At 52.0% G+C, this 21106-nt stretch overlaps 1 protein-coding gene across 2 annotated transcripts in view; it reads right to left on the reverse strand.

The window, feature by feature from the left end:
* PFKP (phosphofructokinase, platelet) overlaps positions 1–21106 on the reverse strand; it is a 181791-nt gene that overhangs the window by 129649 nt on the left and 31036 nt on the right. For both annotated transcript variants that reach the window (XM_079914020.1, XM_079914021.1), the window contains exons 3-16: positions 20913–20990; positions 17940–18129; positions 16523–16688; positions 15462–15506; positions 15167–15275; positions 11379–11474; positions 9988–10080; positions 9250–9375; positions 7671–7735; positions 7102–7171; positions 6668–6814; positions 4375–4445; positions 2735–2822; positions 1967–2119 (exon numbers count right to left, since the gene is read on the reverse strand). In XM_079914020.1, the coding sequence (XP_079770146.1) occupies positions 1967–2119; positions 2735–2822; positions 4375–4445; positions 6668–6814; positions 7102–7171; positions 7671–7735; positions 9250–9375; positions 9988–10080; positions 11379–11474; positions 15167–15275; positions 15462–15506; positions 16523–16688; positions 17940–18129; positions 20913–20990 (1497 nt within the window). The remainder of the gene's footprint in view (positions 1–1966; positions 2120–2734; positions 2823–4374; positions 4446–6667; positions 6815–7101; positions 7172–7670; positions 7736–9249; positions 9376–9987; positions 10081–11378; positions 11475–15166; positions 15276–15461; positions 15507–16522; positions 16689–17939; positions 18130–20912; positions 20991–21106) is intronic.

Below are 21106 nucleotides of genomic sequence, written 5' to 3' on the forward strand. Positions count from 1 at the left end.
CTGCCTGCTGCCCCACTCCTTGCAAGTGTCCGGCCCAGCCGAGGCCCGAACCCAGGCCTCCTAAGAGACTCAGCCTCACTGTGGCTTAACACACACAACCCCGGGAGAAACCCAGCGACTTCAACACGCCAGCCCGGCCTTCTGTCACCCCAGCTCCAGGATCCACTGAGCAGGCCTGGGGAGGGGCAGGCCCCCTGACCATCCTTCATGAACCAGAACAAGACACCCTACTTAGGCCCTCAGAGCATCACTTCCACCTACCTTGTAAGGACAGCCCTGGCCCAGTCACGGACAGGCATTGCCCACTTTACAACTGTGAGCCTGGCTCCGAGAAACTTGAATGAATAAAATCCTGAACGTAAAGGGTCGCATAATAATCTCAAAACCCCTTGAAGGGAAGCAGGATGGATCATTTGGAATTTTCCCTGGACTTATTCTGGTTTTCAAATTTTCAACAACACACGTAAGAAATCTTTATCACCTGGAAAAATCATGCTTTGTAGCAAAGTAGCCTGGAATTATAAAGTGGGAGAATCCCGTCCTGCCTGAGGGCGCGTGAAACATCACAGGGTGGTAGCACCGACCTCGGTCAGGACCCACCAACGACCACTCCCAGGGTCCCTGCCACCCCAAGGGGGTCTAGTTAGGTGACAACTAGGAAATGAACTTCCGTTGCTCTACTGCAAGCGTGGAGTGAGCAGATTCAGATCCAGCTATGCAGGAGAAGCAGTGACACAGTGATGACATTCATTTTGCGACAGACATGACCTTTCAACTCAGAGCTTGAGCATCGATCAGGAGCTGAATTAGTCCCACAGCAGCGAAAGCACAGATGGTGTCACTGGGGAGGCACAAGCAGCGGCAGGCAAGCAGGCAGGGACGCGGGTCAGGAGGTCCAGCGTGGGGACACAGGCGACTCTGGAGGGCTTTTCAGTAAAGAAACTGCGGAAAGTTTAAGAGGCTCAGGAAAGCAAGAAACAAGCATTGCTTACAAGGTAAATTCTATCCAATAGAGAATTCTATCCACAAAGCTTTTCTTTTATCTACCAGCACTATAGAGACAGATTTGATGCCATGGGTTTAAGGAAAAATGCTTAGAAAAACAGTCACAAGATCTACGTCTTGCAAGGAAAATAAAATGTTAGAATTTACTGAAAAATTTTAGATGCCGAATTTTTTGAAAAAAGGGAGTGATGCATTCTGTGTTAGATACTGACCTTCAAACTCCAATGTGATTTCCCAAGCGTGATTTACAAATACAATGATTAAGAGGTATTTCTATGTTTTGTTATGGCCATTTGGCTAAAAAAAAAAACAAAAAAAACCCCACATTCAAATAACATCAATATTATTTTAGATGTGCTTTATCGTCCCAGTCCACAAAGGGGAAGATGAGGATGAGGCTATCGGCCGAAACCAAAAATAATACGATTGTTTAAAAGAGGATTCAGGTCAATGAATAAAATTATAAAATCTTTAGTCCACCTTCTACCCTCAAATATCAAAGCACGGGCCAGTGGACCCAGGATTTATCACAATAATGTGTTTTAGGCTTTTGGTAAATTTAGCTCAGCCAAAAAAAAAAAAAACAGGCATTTAAATGAATATCCACGTCACTGTGACCCAAAACTACCTGCACTACAGATGATGTCACCCTGGCCGTGGCACAGGAAAACGGTGGCAAAAGATCTTTGGAAGCCGAATCGGTGATTGTCAGACTTTTTTTTTTTTTTTTTTTGGCTGCATCAGCATGTGGGATCTTAGTTCCCCACCAGGGATCGAACCCGCGTTCCCTGCATTGGAAGCGCAGAGTCTTAACCACTGGACCTTTTTTTTTTTCTTTTTTTTTAACTTTTCAGCAAACCACCCTAGTGCCCTGGTTCTGCCTCGAGTGCACAGGTAGATAAAAGCGGGCCAGGCGCCCTGGGTTAGTGTCCGCGGCACCTGCTCTGGTGTCAGCACTCACGTCGGTGATGGTGTTGAGGGCGGTGTCTGCCCCGATGCTGAAATCGGAGCCGGGCACGTTGTTGGAGACGGTGGCGGGAACCATGACCATGGGGACGCAGAACTCCTTGTGCTTCTCCCGGGCGGCTGACAGCTCCAACAGTCCCAGGTAGGCCTGCAGGTGGGTGTGTGCAGTTGTGAGGATGGGACAGGGGTGGGGAGGGAAATGCATCGCCATCACGGGCAGCGCTGCACCCAAGGTGAGGCTGCGGGCATCGTCCCGTCGGGGTGAGACTAAGCCGCTCACGGGTGAGAGTCTGACTGTTTGAGGCTCTCACATTTTCTTTAAAGGAAACAGAAAGGTCATCATGGGACTGATCTTGGCTGAATATCAAAAATGAAGGTGGACAGTCCAACATGTAGTTAAAAGATAATGATCTGGCCCCATCACTGCCCTCCTCTCTGAATAGCCAATGGGCTTCCAGTTCAAGAGAGAAGGTCATCTCTACAGACTCGACAGAGGTGAGAACTCCCTGAGCGGACAGACCCCAGACATGGAGTCAAGCTTTCGCTTCTCGATCGAGTCCCTTTACATAGCTGGGCCAGTGTCTGTCCCCGAGTGCTGCCACCCCTCATTCTCTGCATCACCATTACTGAGTGGCCGCTGGGCCCGAGGCTGCATCACCCCTGGTCACACCGAGGGACAGACGGCACAATGTTTACAGGAGCCGGCACGGGGTCCCCATTCAAACCAACAGCGCTAGCCAGCCAGCAGGGGAGCAGAATGTACCTCGAATCCACCGATGATCAAGAGCGCGTTGATGCCATGGGTGTGCATCTGAGCAGCGATGTCCTCCAGGTACTTCCCGGGGAGGGTGCTGGGGACGGTTCAAGGGAAGAGCGGTCAGGCAGGACCCCCTTGGTGCCCCACCCTCCGAGGCTGAGCTGCATGGCACTGAGCGGCAGGGGGATGTCCGCTCCCTCGTCCATGCTGCTGGTGGACAGAGGGGCTGGGGAACCACACGCGGCAAAGCGGCCAGCAGTCAGGTCTCAAAAGAGGGTCTTTTCAAAAGAAAAGGGGAAGAAACTTTGCAGCTGTCCAACACCTGGATCTCAAAGAACCCTGCTGCCTGGTTAGGAAAAAAAATGAACCACAAAAGCTTTCAAGTGTTCACAACGATAATTGGATGGAAACTTCCAGTTTTTGAGTCACGTACAGAGTACATGTACCTTATCCCATCTAAGTTCATTTAAAGTCACCTCCACGCACACCTGCTCATGTCGTCCCATTTTACCACCTGTTCAAACACGGCCGGCAAGTGGAAGAGACAAATGACAGTCAGCTGTGCCCCATCCTGAGACCAGCACCCACCCCGATCTCTCCCTTGTGCTGTCTGGAGTATCAGGGGTTTATAGTTGGGGTGGATGTAGAGAAGTCATAGGGCCTGGGTGGCCAGGGCACATGAGTGGTCATGATGTCGACTACAGGGTCCCTCCCAGCGTCCGAGCATCGTGAGAATACGCTGCCAGCTGGCCCCTCCAGCCACCCCAGAGCAGCGCCGGGGTGGGGCTCGTGAAGCCGACTGTGCTGAGGCATTACAGTTGGTCGGAAGGGGCCTAGGAGGCAGCCGATAGGGACCTGGCTCCTAACTGGAGCTCTGCTGTCAGAACACCATCCCCCGAGGGCGCTGGGGGGTGACGGGACCAAAAGAGCTTTGGAGAACTAGGCCAGCTCCACAGATTCCTGGGTGACGCGGGCACCCAGCTTCACAGCAGGACAGAGGTTGGGACGACTCCCCTGGACAACAAACAGGCTGACACTCATATGGAGTGCAACACTCGTTAGGCTTAAGTACCAACTACTTCCTTTCCTCATTAAAATGTGCCACTTAATGATGGCTGCACCCTGAGATCAGAGAAGAAACAGCTTCGTATTAAATCAGTGCCTCGGGAACACACCCCATCCCCAGCTGTGCCCGAGAACAGAAGCGGCTGCACTTCAGAAACGTGTGGTTCTGTGTGGAGCCCCCCAGGTCCTCCCTCCGGCTGTGGGGACCTGGCGGCTCAGGCCTGCAGTCCCCACGACACTGAGCCAACATCAATCCTGTCTACACAGCAAGGTCACCGCAGCTCAGACATCCCTGTCTGCATCACCTCAAGCGAGATGAGGGGTTTCTACCACCACTGGGTTCTTCCAATCAATGGAAACAAGGAATTATCAGAGGAAGCCATTCCCAGGTCCCCTGCTTTGTCTCTTTTTCAGGCCACATCTCATCAACTCCCCATAACACAACCCAGGTCCCTCCTGGACCGGAGCCAGGACGTGAACCAATTCCTCCTGGATTCCTTTACGGGAACTTAAAGCAGCAGCATCTGCACCAGCTGCTCCCCGCAAGAACATTCAGGTCAGAATCAAGACAGGAGAATTACCGTTTTGTCCCAAGAATGGAGCCGCCTTGGCCGGTCCAGCCGCCGACATCTGCCCAGCCAAATTCCTTTACCTAATGTGCAAACAGAAAGAAATAGCTGTAGCGAAAAAGAAAAAGGAATTAGAGAGCTTTAAAAACAGCTCAGATGTCTGCACCTCTGACAGGCTTTGTGTCTGTAAGGATTTGAGAAATGTTAGGAAACGGCTTTCATTTCAAGGCTGAATGAGCTGCAGCCTGAACCAGATTCTAAGGCTCAACAATTAGGAACACGGACAGGCAAAGCCCCCCGCATGTAGGAAGGACCCTGCATCTTATTCCCCGCCATGCCTATCAGAGGCATGCTTTAGTTAGCCAAATCCCACCATTGCGAAGTAAAAGAAAAATTAATATTACAGTTTTCTTAATCAAACTAAGATTAAAAAAATGCTTCTTAAAAATTGAGAACCACCTACGAGCACCAATAAATGCCCACTAGGTGTTTGCACAACACCCCACAGCCATAACAGCAAAACGCTTTCCCTTCCCCCCCACACACACACTCGGGGCGGCCACAGTTTGGAATATCACCGGCCTCCAAACACGCATCTTCGCCCAGGTCTCCTGAAGACCCTGCACAGGGTGCCACCTGCTCACTGGGCACCTCCCACTCCATCCAAGTCCCAGCGCCTCTCAGATCTCCCATGTCCATCAGTTGCAACTCATTCCTGCCTCCTTTCTTCACACCTGTGCATACTTAGTACTAGAGCAAATCTTATTGGCCAGGCCTTCAAAATGCACCCAGACCATGGAAGACTTCCCATGGACTCTGCCATCACCAGATTGGACCAAGCCGCCCGCATCCTGCCTGGGCTATTTCAGATAGTCCCCCAAGTACTCTCCTGCTTCCCTACTCCTGCCTCTTACGGAAACCTGTCAGAATGCACCACACCCCTGCTCCAAACCCTCCTGTCTTTTCAAAGCAAAGGCCAGACCCCTTAGGATCACCTACAAACCATCCGGCCCTCTCCTCCTTTTCCCTCACCCTCTTCCTCCATCCCCCTCGCAGTCACGTGAGCCCCTCCCGTCCCACCCCTCAACAGCTCAGGGCCTTTGCACCGCCCGCCCTGCCTGGGACCAAGATCCGGTGTCCCCGAGGGCACTTGCTCAGCCCTTCACACGTTGGTCTGGGGTCACCTCCCAGCATCACTGGCTGGAGGGCCTCAGTGAAGATGCCCATGGCACTCCAACCTCCTCCCCTGCGTTTTTTTAGCCCCAGTCACGTTCTGATATGCTGGAGAGTTCACTCCACTGATTTTTACCTCTGTCATCTCCCTCCCTGAGATGCAGGGAGTCTTGTCTGCGTTCTTCACCAATTTGGTTCCACAGCCTAAGAACTCAGTAAGTAGCTGCTGAGTCACTGGGTGAATAAACACAGCCGCCCCCTTATCTGCAGGGAGTATGTTCCAAGACCCCCAGCGATGCTGGAACCCTACATATCCACCTTTCCCTATACATACACGCCTAGGATAAAATTTAATTTATAAACAGGCGCAGTAAGAGAATATCCAAATTGCCAGCATCACCCGTCTTGCACTTTGGGGACATTATTAAGTAAAGTAAGGATCACCTGAACTTAAGCACTGCCATACCATGAGGGCTGATCTGATCACCAAGTGATTAACGGGCAGATACCCTGGACGAGAGGATGATTCATGTCCCGGGAGGACAGAGCTGACAGTTAGAGATTTCATCACGCTACTCACAACGACACGTAATTTAAAACTTACAGTCTATTCTGGAATTTTCCATTTAATATTCCTGGACCACAGGTAACAAACCGCAGAACTGAAACCTCGGATGAGAGGGAACCAGGAAACACCCGGCTAAGAGCGTAGCGTCTGTAGCCTCCCCACGTGTTTAGCACCCTGCATCCTATGACCTTGGTCTTGTGAATTAAGTCTCGGTGCCCCAGCTTTCTCATTAGGAAAATGGGGTAATATCTTAGATTTTTGAGAGATTTAAATGGGTTAACACAGTAAGTAAATCGCGGAGGAGCAGTAAGTGTATTCAGTAAGCACTCAAGCAGCTAATCTCTTCCCTAGGTTTTTATCGGAGTGGGTGCTCAGCGCGCTGGCCTTGTGCATCACCCACGGCATCCCACGCACACCCCACTGCAGCCTCGTGCGCACGTGCTCCCCTTTCCACCTAATGCCCGGGTCCTCGGACCCTAGAGAGGCCCTCCCTACCACCTTTGAGAAATCCGGAATCTGCCTTCTCAGCAAGGACCTCCCTCGCCAGGCGCCCCCGGGACTCACCTGGCCTTTGGCGAAGCCCTCAAAGCCGTCGTACACAGCGAACACCTTGTGTCCGTCGGAGATGCCCACGCGCACGGCCGCGCGCACGGCTGCGTTCATGCCGGCGGCAGGCGCACCCACGTTCACGATGCCCACATTGCAGTTGCTCTGTAAGTCGGAAGGGGGGCGTGTGGGTGTGTGCGGGTCGCAGCAGATACGGCTCGCACCGCTGCACCCTGGAGCCGGAGCGTATGGGCTGAGCGCGGGGCCCAGGCGCCGGAACTGAAAAGCCTAATCGCCCAGGTGGGAGGGGGCAGGAGGAAAGGGTCGGCGGGGCGCGGTGTGGTCTCCTAGGAGCCAAGACCCGAACTGGCCAGGGCAGAAGGACACCCAGGCCAGAGGAGGACCCAGGCATTGCCGGAGGCGGGGACGTGGCGCAGCGCAGCGTCTCCTACCTTACGGATCTGGGAGTCTGGCAGCTTGATGGCGAGCCGCTTGTAGGTGTTCAGGTTGTTCTCAAAGCTCCTAGAAGAAAAGGACGGTGTCAGACCAAAGGTTAGAATGTAGACGGAGCAGTATGGGCTCATCTGGGGAGAAGGGGCCTCAGAGGACGCTTGTGCCGGAGGCAGATGGCCCGCAGGTGCCAGCTTTGTGTTCGGGCTCGCAGGGAAGGCAGCCTCAGGTGTTCCCAGTGACTGGAATGGATGTCCTATAAGGGGCTGAGGGGCATGGGGCGTTTAGGATGCAGCAAGTTTCTTTCCCCAAATGCTAGCAGCCACACGCCACTCTCTATCCTAATTTCATCAGCTTCTAAACAACCCCACCCCCACCCCCCCAAAAAAATAAATTTCTCTGTAATTAGTCACCCGGGCCATTGACCTTTAGGAACAGTGCCTTGACTGCATACTGTCTTAATTTCTGACTTATGTTGATACAGAACAAGCACCGCCTGGAGGTACATTCTAACACCAGGCCTGACGAACAAAGGCTCCCAGTAAAACAGGTTTTTTCCCGGAAGACCCACCTTCCTCGGAGTTGCACAGCGTCCTTAAATCTCCTCTCATCCATCGCCTTTTGTACTTCCTGGGTCTTTAAGGAATTAACGAAAGGAAGAAAGAACATGTCAAGACGGTGCATCCTCAGATCCAGGCTAGGGACCTGGAACCAGCTTGGTCCTTGCATCCGGGTCCCTTCACGTCCAACCTTGTAGCCAGCAGCCTGGGGTCAGCGAGCCTGCACTGCCTGGCTACGGGGGGGAAGCCTAGGCCGCCCACCCAGGCTGCTTCGTAGAAAAGGACGAGGTGGGACCACCGGCCTTGCCAGAGTAAGCGAGGCCTGAAATCTTAGGGATTCCGGCCCATGAGAGCGAGGCCAGAAGGAAGCGGATCTCCCAGGCCAGGCTCTGAAAAATCCCCGTTTGACGCTGGTGAGGAAAGAACGAACAGAACCACCCCTGTCCCCGGGGAGCGGAGGACGCAGGTGACGCTGTGGCAGGGGCGGGGGGCCGACTGTCCCGGGGAACAGAGCGCTTTGGGACCAGCACCGCCCCCCCACCTCCACCACCTTCAACCTCAGGATCCCAGGCAAGTCATCCATCACTCTGAGCTTCAGTTTCCTCCTCTGTGTGGTGAGAAAAATGCCCCTACTTCCACTGTCATTGTGGTGGTCAACGCTGCCAGGCCCTTAGGAAGACACCTCGCAAGCAGTGGTCAGTGAGGGGTTGGCTGTGGCCTCGTGAACAGTCTGGCTGAGACGTATGGTCGTTCAAGGACAAGTTAGTGGTACCTACTGGCTGTCTGTCTCAAAACGGACAGAGACACACTGGACAGAAGAAATGTGCTCACAATAAGCTGCTGCTCATCATTCCACATTCTGTTCTTTTGAGCCACAGCCTCAGAGTCCACACACGTGCACACACCCTCATACACACATGCACACACACGCACAGACTTCCTCTACTGCCATCGGCTTTTGGAAAGTATGTTTCTGAGGGGTTACTTTCAACAAGTCCTGTGACTTAATTACCTAATTACCTCTCTGTACATGTTATAAAATACATACACCTCAGAGCCACTGGGAAGACCAAATAAAATGAGAGTCGTGAATAGACTTTGCAAAATAAAAAACAGTAACAATTCCTAACGCAACTCCACGGCCGCTGCAGCTACTGGACGGTCAACTGGAAAACCATCCCCTGCTTCCGTGCAGCCACTGGCCTGCGCTCCACACCCAGAGGAGGTGGCGCACGTTGGGGTCCCCCGAGTCGGCCATCCCTGTCACATCACAGGTGTGAGGGCCTCGGGGATGGGAGGGCAGGAGCAGCTGACCCTGGAGAGGCTGGATGGTGCCCTCCCCACCCCGAGAATCTCCCCGCGGTCCCTGCAGAGCCGTCTCCGGCCTCTCTGACCTGCCCACAGGAAGCGCCCGGGCACCCCGAGGACACCCCCTCCCGACAGACTAGACTCGCGGAGGGGGCCCGCGTGCTCGGTGTCATGGGCCCGGGGAGGGGGCCCTGGGTCCTGGGGAAGGCCGTCCGCCTGTGCTGGGGGAGGTACCCGCCCCCGGTCCGCCCTGTGCTGGGCAGGGCCCAGCCCCGCACTCACCATCTGCACGCATTCCATCAGTGGCAGCCGCACCGCCTGGTTCCCGCTCAGCGACACCACGCAGGCCGGGGTCTCGGGGGTGGCCTGGAGGAGGGCGACCACGGCCTCCACCCCCATGCGGCTGGCCTGGTAATGACATCACGATGGTTGGAGCTGGCCCCGGGCCAACCCGGAGACCAGCCCGGCGCCCACAGAGGCTCCCCTCGTTCAGACAGGACCAGCCCTGTTCTCAGCTCCTCCGTCCTCAAGGCCCCCTTGCTTCTCCTGCACCGAGTCCCCGTTAGTTACTCAGAGCCCTTCCCGCTTACTTCTAACCACCTCCAACAACGAGATCAACTCCGCTAGGAACTGGCGCGCTGGGGGGCGGGGTGGTCAGAGGCGTGCGGAGCAGGAAACCGAGAATTGGACTCTGGGTCTCTGTGGTCCCTGGGTCCATTTCTAGAAACCTGCCCGTGGACACCCCCTTTCCACCTTCTGGGTTTGTCCCCCACATTTGGCAGGGTCTCTCAGTGTCTGGGTCACCAGGGGCCTAGGAACCCCCCTCGGTTAGCAGGTCTCCCTATGAGACTACGGGCCGTAGCACCCTAGGGACAAGCCAGCCGGCGCTGTGGGCAGAGATGCCCTTTACCGATGGCTCTACTCAAGATCACCCAGTCTTCGTAGCAGACTGGTCCCTTTGCAATCCCAGAGGTGTTCCTTTCCTTGTGACGATGCCTGACCATTTCCAGCCTCACTTACCAAAATCCTGTCAAAGGCTGAAGGCGTCCCACCTCTCTGCACGTGTCCAAGGATGGTCACCCGAGTGTCATAACCCAGCTGTGTGACCACGAGCTGAGGGGAAACACAGGACATGGCTGGGCACATCAGCTTGTTCTAGGGCTGGGGGCTGGGAGCAGGGGAAGGTCTCTCTCCCCTTCCTACACATCTATGTTGAAGAATGTTCTAGTTTCTAAATTTCACTTCCTGAAAGAATGTTTAACGGCTTGCTGAAATTAATATTTTTTAAAGAATACTTTTATCATCAAATAAAACCTCTGTGCTCCTACCTCGCAAGTGAACATAAGTAACACAATTTTTAAAAAAACACTGTTTCTATAGCTTGTATTTCAAGCATATACTTTGTAAAAATCTAAACATTTCCCTGAAATCACCTTGAATTTGTAAGGTTGTATTTGAAAAGCATGACACAGTAAAATCAAAGCGTCCCCTCAGTCCAGGGCCCAGGTGAACCCAGCCAGTGGCCGGGACAGGCTACCTGCCTTGACTGGCCCTCATTTACTTTATAAAAATGATGGGGCTGGGTCACAGGAATTCCATGGTCCCTTTTGGCTCTAATATTCCACAATCCAATCTCAACTTCAGTTAAGTGGGAAGGAATATCTTTGCCCTGACTGTATTGATTACTTCTGTAAATACTGGCAGATGACTTTCACAGATATTTTGATAATCAGGTGAAAAGCTGGTCAGGGAATACGTAAAAGGCATCAGAGAAACCAACTTGCAAAGCCAAGGTGATGATGTCCTTTGCCCTGATGGGCGGCTTCTACCAGAGCCTGAGTCTGTCTCCCCAGCACTGTGTCCAGAACCTGCCCAGTTACCTGGGCAACCGGGGAGCACAGCAGATCCCTCCTGGGCCAGACAAGCCAGCACCCGCCGACCAAGCCCAACAGGACTCGGGCAACAGGATTGCGGGGTCAGCCTCCATGCAGGGTGGAGGAGCAGTGACTAAGGCCAGCCGAGCGGCTTTCTCTGTGAATAAGGCCATGCTCAGCTGATGCTCCGGTGGGAGACGGAACTCTGCTGACCTCCTAGCTCCTGGGCAGCCGCCACCCAGAGCTGGAACCTTCTAACCCCACCCGATTGCATTTCCTCTGTCTCTGTCGGGGGAGCCCGGGGCCTCTGGGAATATTCCCAACAGTATTCCAGAGGCAGGGGCTCACCAGAAGCCAGGAGCTGTATGATTCTGATGCCAATAAAGTTATGAGTCATTACGAAAATATTTTTAATGAACAAGAAGAACAAAAAAACTTTCAATAATAGCGCATGGTTCCAGACTCCCGCCCTGCCCGGGGTGTCTAAGTCTCCCATTTCTAGACAGGCTTGGGGGGTGAGAAGCCTGAGACACTCACCTCCTTGATTTGCTCAGAGGTGATGGCTTTGTTTTGGGTGTCAATGGCTCCTTCGGCCACAATGATGATGTTCAGTCTTTTTTTCCGGGCACGGTTCTAAGGAAACAAAAGATGAAATCCTCAAATGCCTAAACCATTCTTAACGACACAACAGGGGCCTCTGCCCCACCTGAACTGGCCTCTCTCCAGGGAGAAATGGTCACCTGATTTCATAGGTGGTTCTTAAGGACACAGGCAGGTCAAGGTAAGCAGGTGGGACAGGACTGCAGACACAGAAGCTGCTGTGACATCACCACAGGCAGAGGCCGGCTCCCGCTGCCTTTGACCCCGACCCCCGGACGGTGATGAGCTCCGAGGCTGGGCTCTCCGGGGAGGGGGCTCTCTACTGCAAACCAGGCCCAAGAACTCCCCCGGAAGGCAGAGCTTCCTGCCACCTCACCTCAAGGAGGTTTGCACATAAGACCATACAGTTACAGAAATAATGGGGAATAAAAATCAGTGCTTAGGGCTTCCCTGGTGGCGCAGTGGTTAAGAATCTGCTTGCCAATGCAGGGGACACAGGTTCGAGCCCTGGTCTGGGAAGATCCCACACGCCGCGGAGCAACTAAGCCTGTGAGCCACAACTACTGAGCCTGCGCGTCTGGAGCCTGTGCTCCATAACGGGAGAGGCCGTGACAGTGAGAGGCCCGCGCACCGTGATGAAGAGTGGCCTCCACTCACCGCAACTGGAGAAAGCCCTCCCACAGAAACAAAGACCCAACACAGCCAAAAATAAATAAATACATTTATTTAAAAAACAAAAAATCAGTGCTTAAAAACTGATTTTCGCCTTTGTGATGGGCAGCGCCAGCCCCAGGCCTGGGCAGGAGGGGCACAGAGGGGAATGTGGGCTCAGGCGGGGTCGGAGCCGCCCTGCAGGAACAGCCAGGCTGGCAGCATCCAACACTGGGGTCCGCAGTGCTCCCAGGCTCACGGCCAGCATCCTGTGATGCCCCAAATCACTCTCAGTGAGTCTGTTCTCCCTCAAGTCCCCAGTCAAGGACCCTCCTCTGGGGGGTGTGAGCTGTGTGGGGCAGTGAGCCCAGAGTGGGCAGCACCTGAGAATGTCAGCCAAGAGGGCTCGGCCCATCCTGCATCACAAACACATATGCTGTCTTGTTGGTTTATGATAGATGTTAAATTTGCTACACTTTTTTTTTTATTGGCCACACCGCGTGGCATGCAGGATCTTAGTTCCCCAACCAGGGATCAAACCAGTGCCCCCTGCAGTGAAAGGTCTAGTGAAACCACTAGACCACCAGGAAAGTCCCAAAATGTGCTACACTTTGAAGAACTTATTAATCAGAGTACTTTCTAAAAGGTATAAAGATACGACAACAAGAATGATTATTTTAGCATCACTTGAAAGAGCAAAAATGGAAGTAATGACTGGTCCACAAATATGGAATTGGCCAAATAGCCATATTTCATCCATACAATACAATATTCCAAAGTGGCTAAAAAAAAATAATGGGGTCGGGGTCATCCCTGGTGGTGCAGTGGTTAAGAATCCGCCTGCCGATGCAGGGGACATGGGTTCAAGCCCTGGTCCAGGAAGTTCCCACATGCCGCGGAGCAACTAAGCCCGTGCGCCACAACTACTGAGCCTGCACTCTAGAGCCCGTGAGCCACAACTACTGAAGCCCATGAGCCACAACTACTGAAGCCCATGAGCTACAACTACTGAAGCCCGCACGCCTAGAGCCCATGCTCCGCAACAAGAGAAGCCACCGCAATGAGAAGCCCGCACACCGCAATGAAGAGTAGCCCCTGCTCGCTGCAACTAGAGAAAGCCCCGGCACAGCAACGAAGACCCAACGCAGCCAAAGATAAATAAACTTATAAAAAAATAAAAAAATAATGGGGTCACCTATCCACTCAGGTGGGAAGACAGCCAGCTTGTCTGTGTAGTTCATTCACTGCCTCCTGGTCCCCCACCCGGATGGAGTCACTCATTCACTGAATCCTCACAAAATCTTTAAGGAGCAGCAGCATGACCCTGAGTTACAGCTGAGGAACTTAGGACATGAAGGGGAGGTCGTCTGACCAAACATCATTTGCTCCATGGTTGGCAGAGCCAGGATCCAGCCCTGGGACTTCTGATACCCCCGAGTCCTTTCCAACTTTATACCGAAATGCCCATGACTGGGGGATGCTCTGGGGCTTGCTTCCTGGGCCAATTATCTGGTAAGGTGTTTAGAGAAACTCTCACAGTGCTACACTGATAACCAATAAAAATTAATGACAGGCACTACAATATCGAGTGTTTCCACCCAAGTGAGCTTAAGCCATTAGTCCTAACTCTGCCAACGCTTAAGGGGGAATCCCAACACGTCCTAGCTGACAGGGCACTTTACAATGTCCGAAACTCAAGGAGGTTTGCAGATCAGACCACACAGTTACAGAAATAATGGAGAAACCTAAAAATCAGCCCCACGGCCTCACTGCTGATCTTCTGACCAGCCAGGCGCTTCCTCACAGCCAGGGTGCTTCCGGCTCTCTAAGGGCATTAGACCTTGGCCTGTGTAGTGTCACTGTCAACGAGGGCAGGGACTCGGGAGGAGAAGGGACAGATGCAGGGACAGGCACGTCCCTCAAGTAATGCCCCGTGGAATGGCAATTAAGTGGATGTCCTCAGCACCACGATGAAGGGCCTGCCTAACAGGAGGGCCAGTGCTCGGCTCCTGCAACCAGCCACGTACCTTCCCACACCAGCTGGCCGGCACAGCATGCCGCCCAGGTCCCCAGGTCAGAACCAAGAGATAATGAACTCGTTTGTTACTTCAATGGTCATAGTCATCCCTGGGACGTGCCCCTGGCCTGCTGCAGCCTAGAGCTCCAGCCTCAAAAGGGTGCATGATTCTTCCTAGTAAAAGGACAGCTTTACCAACAGTTTCTTACAGAGGTTCTGGGTCAGCAAAGCTTATTTGATTTGTTGCTGGAATTCCTTTCTTGGAACCCATCCCTTTGAAGGCAATGGCCATATCTTAAGAAACGTGGGTCCTGGCTATATGCCATGTTTACGTGTTTGCTGAATGCAACGATAATTAACCTCTGCCATATGTTTACTTTATTGCCTATGGAACAGCGATAAGATGGTTATGAAAATAAGAGAAGGGAAATTCAATACGCATTGGGATTTCTGTCCCGAATGCTAACCGTTGTTTTCTACGAGGCCTCGCATGCCTTAGTTAGAAGCCTTAACTAGAGGAAATCTGCCCGACACTGATATTCCACGGGGTGAAACACAAGCCCAACCCGCACACAGAAGGAAGGAAAAGCCTGGCTCAGAGGAGACAGCAGGCCCACCCACAGCAAGGCCAGCATGGTGGGGACCCCACAGCGGAAGGAGCTGTCACCACGTGTGCCACACGGCAAGATGGGGGAGTCGGATGGAGTCAACACACAGGTCTCCTGTCCCTGTTACGTGGGGTCAGGGAGGCAGCATGTTCCCCAGACCCTGGACTCTCACATCACCTCTTCTGTTTACAGTTGTAGCTGCTGCTTTGCACGAGAAACACAAAAGCTTCAGCTGTTTTCCCTCGAATCACTCTTTGCAACAGTGGGAGGTGGATGGACGCGTGAGGGGTCGAAGCCCCCAGCAACCAGCCTGAAGCCACTTTGAGCAGAAAGCTGTCACCTGTCTAAAACTCCATCCAAACCGAACATGCTAACAGTCACCGCAAATCACGGCCGGGGCAGCGCAACCAGAATCACTGGCAGTTAAGAGAGGCGAAACGTGGGTTTACCTCTGAGAGTTTGATGCACATGTTTTCCTGCCAACCTTCTTCTGGTGGAGATTCTGGAAGGAACACCCAGTCGGCCCCACAGGCCAACGCACTCACCAGGGCCAGGTACCTGCACGGAGACAGCAATGACCTCGTGGGGCTGCTCAGGGCACCCTGAGCTCAGGGCCGGCCCCGGCAGACAGGACGCCGTTGGCTCCTTGGGAACACTTCCTGGCACCTTCGTGCTAGGGTGCAGGGCCCCGCAGGGACTGTGCTATCGGTCCTCTCCATCCCCGTCACATCCGCACGTACGTACCCACAGTGCCTCCCCATGACTTCCAGGACGAAGGTCCTCTGGTGGCTGGAAAAGAGATAAAGGAAACATCCACTTAGCACAACCGGGAAAGCAAACAGAAACGCCTGCTTTGTGTTTCCAGCAGGTACCTGAGCTGCCCCGCAAATGACCCACTTTCTACACAAGCAAATGCTATTGTGAGTGTGTTTCAAGCTTTTTCCAGCAAAGGGGCTGCAGCAGCGAGAAGCACCTCCCGGTTGTGTTTTACAGCAGGTGTGCTTGTGCCAGACACGCTCATGCTACCAGGACACGTGTGTGCTCTTCCCAAGACAACGGCTCTGCTGGGCAGCGTCAGCTGCTTCTCGGGCCACAACCGTGGGTTGGAGACCGCCCGCAGCAAGGCAGGACACGACAGTCACAGAGTCAGGTCCACACCCGGGGACCACAGCCTTTCCACAAACGGGAAACTAACCGCCACCAGTGACCCTGGGAACCCGAAGGGGACATGGTTTGCCGCCGGTCGCAGTTCCACTGGGCGTGGCCCTGAGACAGTGGCAAGTGCCTCATCCACGAAATGGAGGCACGTGTTCCATTTCCTCTCTCACGTGGCTTTCGTGAAAGTGCTTCGGAAACCCAAGGGCTCCACAGAAGGCATTATGGTAAAGGTTCTGCCATGAGTCCACAGCACGGGGACAGAAGGTCTCTGCCTCATCTACATGCTGGGAAACCCACAGGTGAGAAGCGGAACAGGTGGGATGCTCGCCCAGCTCTGATGACAGCTGTGCAAACTCGGGGCTTTACTTTCTGTGATTCCTGCAGGAGAGCTTTGGGTGGGACTTTATGTACTGCTTTGTCTTTTTCTTTTTTCTAAATTCTCTCCAATGAACACTTTTTTCTTTTACAATTGGGAAGCAGTGACTTTTGAAAATTGAAAATAAAAAGTAAACCAATACAAAATTGTTTCTAATATCAAGTGACAAGGCTTGTGGAACCTTCCAGAGCAGGCACTGAGGTCTCCGCAGCCCATGTCTCAAGCCCAGGGCCGCCTGCCCGCCCGCCCACCGGGTCCCCATGGCCACCACCTCTGGGCAGTCGTCATGATGGCGTCCACCACCTCGATGATGCGGTGCAGGGCAGAGTCCGTGCCGATGGTCATGTCGGTGCCGCAGAAGTCGTTGTCGATGGAGCCCACCATCCCCACCACGTTGAGGTACCCGTGCTTCTGCACCTCCTCCGTGTTGATCTTGCCTGTGGAGGGACAAGCCGCATGCCCAGCATGACACGGGGAGGGGGGAATGCACACTTCGACATGGGTTTCCTACCCACTGCATCAGATCTGTACACGACCTGATCCTGCATACTGACGGAGAGAAAAGCCACACAAAGGTGGAGCTGGGGACAAGATAGGAGCAGTCATTTGACACCCAGACAAGAACACCGACCCAGGCGTAAAAATTAAAGGAAGGAAGGATCGCACGCTGCAATCAGTGGATACAATGACTTCTGTCTGGCAACAGCCTTGGAAAACGGCCTGGCTCCGAATAAGACACGTCACCACCCCAGATCTAAGTCTGAAAGAACATTGTACAACTGGTATATTGACTCCTTACAGGCCCATGGGGGCTAATTAGTTGGTAGAGATCTACTTAGCGCTCTCAGGAAAGACCACCGGGGATGGTAGAGCTGCTTAAATGGGACCAGAAAGGTCAAGGTCAAGGGGGAGGCAGCGATCCCTCTCCTGAGTTACCACCCCAGGCGCCTGTCTTACACCAGAGCATGGTGCAGAGACATCGTTAGGTCCTTTGCTGCTGGCGTCTGACAGCCCCTCTCCATTCCCCAAACAGATGTCACAGAACTTGGGGTCATCGCTTTAGCACAAGTTTATGCTTTTCATAAGGTTGCTATTAGTTCAATTTGCTTCCACTGGCCATATTTTATATTAAAGTGGAATTTTGTAACAACATGTTTAAAAGACAAAAACCACAGAATATATAGGTTTCTTGAAAATCCCTTCCTATGATAAAGGACCATCCAGCAGCAGGTCGTTACCATCTAAATTTAAGTCTTGTAACAACTGATAGAAAGACCCCAGGGGAGCTGGGGGGGGCAGCCATGGGCGTCTGAGGACAGGTGTGAGCCAGAGCCACACACATGGCTGTTTGGCTTCGCCTCGAGCCTCTGACCCTCCTCTGTAAAGTGGGGATCGATACAAACCCTCTCAGATGGTCGTCACGAGCAGTGCACAAAACCGCCTATGTCAAAAGTGGAGCCATGCCTGGCACGTAGGATGGCGGAATGAATGTTATTCTTATTACCATTACTGTCATCATTTGAGGCACGAATATAAGTACTGAGGTGGCGACTGTAAGATCTGCATCGCCACCAGCAGCAAATACCTCTGGGACAGTTAAGCAGGCAGAATGTATGAACTCAAAGCTCTCTGAGGGGATGGGGAGACAGAGCCCTACGAGAGTAATGTGCGTGGAGACAGAGACACACCCTCACGGGCCAGCTCCTCCAGCAGCCCACTCCACTCCTTCCGGAAGATATTGGCCCCGGTGAGACTCCCGTCCCCGCCGATCACACACAGGTTGGTGATGCCCAGCTGAAGCAAGTTATGAGCAGCCTTCAAGCGGCCTTCCCGAGAACGGAAGTCCTTGCAACGGGCGCTGCCAATAATGGTCCCTCCCTGGAAAAGAAAGAAAACCGTGTTTATCTGTTTCCTCCCATCTGGACAGAAAGATGGACAGATTGGTGCATGTGAGTGCTGATGTAAAACCACAGGACTTTCAAGGCGTAGGTTTCCTTCCTTTTCATCTTTTGAATCGATCAACTGCGAAAGTTTAGAGTTTTCCCATTTTTAGCTCTACCCCAGAATTCAATGGCTAAAGACGCTGCATCATTCCCAAGGGAAACAGAGTCGGGGACGGAAACAAGGATGAACGGCAGCCATCAGCTAAATGCGTGGAGCTGAAGAGTCTGCAAGGTAACAACAGCTGTCCCGTGGGGAAGCTGCTCCAGCACAGGGAGGGCTGGACCCCGCACACTCTCTGAGCCTAAGACGGGCCCAAGGCCGGTCAACAGCCACAGCCAGAGAAGCACTGTGTCCAGCGGCCCCAGGTAATAAGACTCCCCTTCTGTTAGTCAGGGCTCCCCACGAGTGCCAGCAAAGTAGAAATCTGTGAGCCAAAGGGATTTATTTTTGCATGAGATCTGCCCCACCCCTCCCTGCCCACACCCCTTTTTCAAGCTTAAATCTTAGCTGGATTATCCAAACTTCCGGGAGAGAGACATCATGATTTTTCATACTTTGTTTTTCAAAAGCAAAGGATCCCTAGTTGTATATAGAAAAATTCAGGATGCCTTTACACAAACCCTGCACACACTGATAAAACTTCAGTTTGTGCATGCCCTTCCAAGTGCACGCCTGCTTCATAAAGCAAGGTGCCCATCAGCAGAAGTGATCCTGGGTTAATGATGACAGTCAGTGGGACAGGGGTGACGTCAGGACCTGGCACAGCACCGGGAAGCCTGGGTAGAAGGTGCAGGGTGCAGAGCAAAGATAAGCCAGTCCTCTGGACTTTGATTTGACCAAGAGCGATTAGAGGGTCACATAATTTCTATCAACGGGAAGTCAGCAACCCATAAACATTGAGGAGATAACATGGACAGGGCCCCAGGAATGAAACCCAGGACCGAGTGGCTTGCAAAGAAGTGGATACCAGTCTCTCTCTCTCTGTCTCTCACACTCACTCTCACACACACACACACACACACACACACACCCCAACCATACTTGTATTTCGTATCTTTCTTCACAATCACCATAGTAGAGTGGAAATGCTCTCCTCACACGTGGGTTTCCTGTCTGGAATTCAGATGACAATGTCCTGACTTTTTGCAAATATTACTCTAAGTATCCATGGTTGTCCAACTTTCCTTCAGCCTCTTCCCAGGAGTAGTAGAGCAAAAAGCCTCAAGTGCAGACTTAAGAGTCTGTGACGGCATTTCAACTCACACCCCACTAGCATCCGCCCCCGCCCCCCCAGCTTTACTGAGATGCAACTGACATACAACATTTGTAAGTTTAAGGTGCACACTGTGATGATTTGATACATGTATATATTGTGAAATGATGACCACTGTAAGATTAGTTAATACCTCTATCAATCCACATAGCTACCTTTCTGTGGTGAGAACCTTCGAATATATAATACAGGATGGTTATATTTTTAAAGGTATAGAACATGATAACTCAATATTGGTGCACATTGTGAAATGATCACCATGATCAAACTAATTAACACCTCCATCACCTCATCTGGTTACCTCTGTGTGTGTGTGTGTGTGTGTGTGTGTGTGGTGAGAACATTAGTCTCTTAGCAACTTGCAAGTATATAATACGGTAGTGTTAACTACCGTCACCGCGCTGTACATTAGATCCGGAAGCTTGTGTCCTTTGACCAGCACTTCTGCAACCCCCTCAGTCCCTGGCAACCACCATTCTACTCTGTTTCTCTTGAGTTTGCCTTGTTTAGATCCATGTATCAGTGAGATCATGCAGGGTTTGTCTCTCTGTGTCTGGCTTGTTTCATGTAACATAATGTCCTCAATCTTGTCCTACATTGCTGGACTTCCTCTTTTACGGCCAAATAATATTCCGTTTATATCTATATACCATATTTTTTCATCCCTTCTTCTGTTGCACTAGCACCTTCAGAGGGAATGGGACCGATCTCTTTTCTTTCAATTAAAAAAATACTCAACATGAGTCACACATGAATACATACATTTCAAAAGATCAAATCGCAAGAGCTTTTCATGAAATCCATTCCTTCCATGTAATCTCTTTATTTCTCAACTGACTTGGAGTCTTCACTAAGCTACATTGTTCCAGGAATTTATTACGCATGAAATATTCAGGCAAGAGGTTCCTTTAAGTTCCACGTGAGCAACTGTTTCGCCTGAAGTGATTACTTCATCCTTGTGCACACCAAGGAAATCAGCCCTGTCTGGGTCAGGGCAGAACAGGGATGCTGTGTTCCCACTAAATCCACAGCCCCTGGAGGCTGCCAGTCGGGATCTCTCCCATGCTTTGTCACACTGATGCCAAATGACTCCCAAAACCCAACAGGCAAGGAGATTTGCCACTAAACACACAGCACCAACAAACCAAAACTGCCTCAACGTTAATCTGCTCTAAAAAGATACCAGATCTCCCCCTTCAAGTGCCACTAGCCATCCCATGTAACTTTTTCTTGCAAGGATAATTCCTTAGTGTGCATGACGTAGAGCTTCTTAAAAAATTTAATTAAATGGCAAATTAAGAATGTTATCTTTCCATGCGAGTAGATAAGAATGATGCCAGGCAGCACTTTAATCTGTTGTAGGTATTACTGGAGCATAAGCACAAGAGGTTTCAAACCGAAGAGTTACTCAGAGAGAGAAGCAGGATGGAAGCTCAGCACGTACCACTTGCAGGATGCTGGAGACACTTTCCCAGTCGGCTTCCACAATGTTGCTGCCACCATCCACCATGCCCTGGTAACCCTGGGGGAGGGAAGGAACATCTTTTTAAGACTGGGTTCAACTGTGTTGAGACATTAACTGATCCATGAGTTACGTAAAATGGAAACTCCGATGACAATGAATCCAAATTCCTAAGA

This window comes from Stenella coeruleoalba (genome assembly GCF_951394435.1).
Source record: "Stenella coeruleoalba genome assembly, chromosome: 2".
Classification (NCBI taxonomy): Eukaryota; Metazoa; Chordata; class Mammalia; order Artiodactyla; family Delphinidae; genus Stenella; species Stenella coeruleoalba.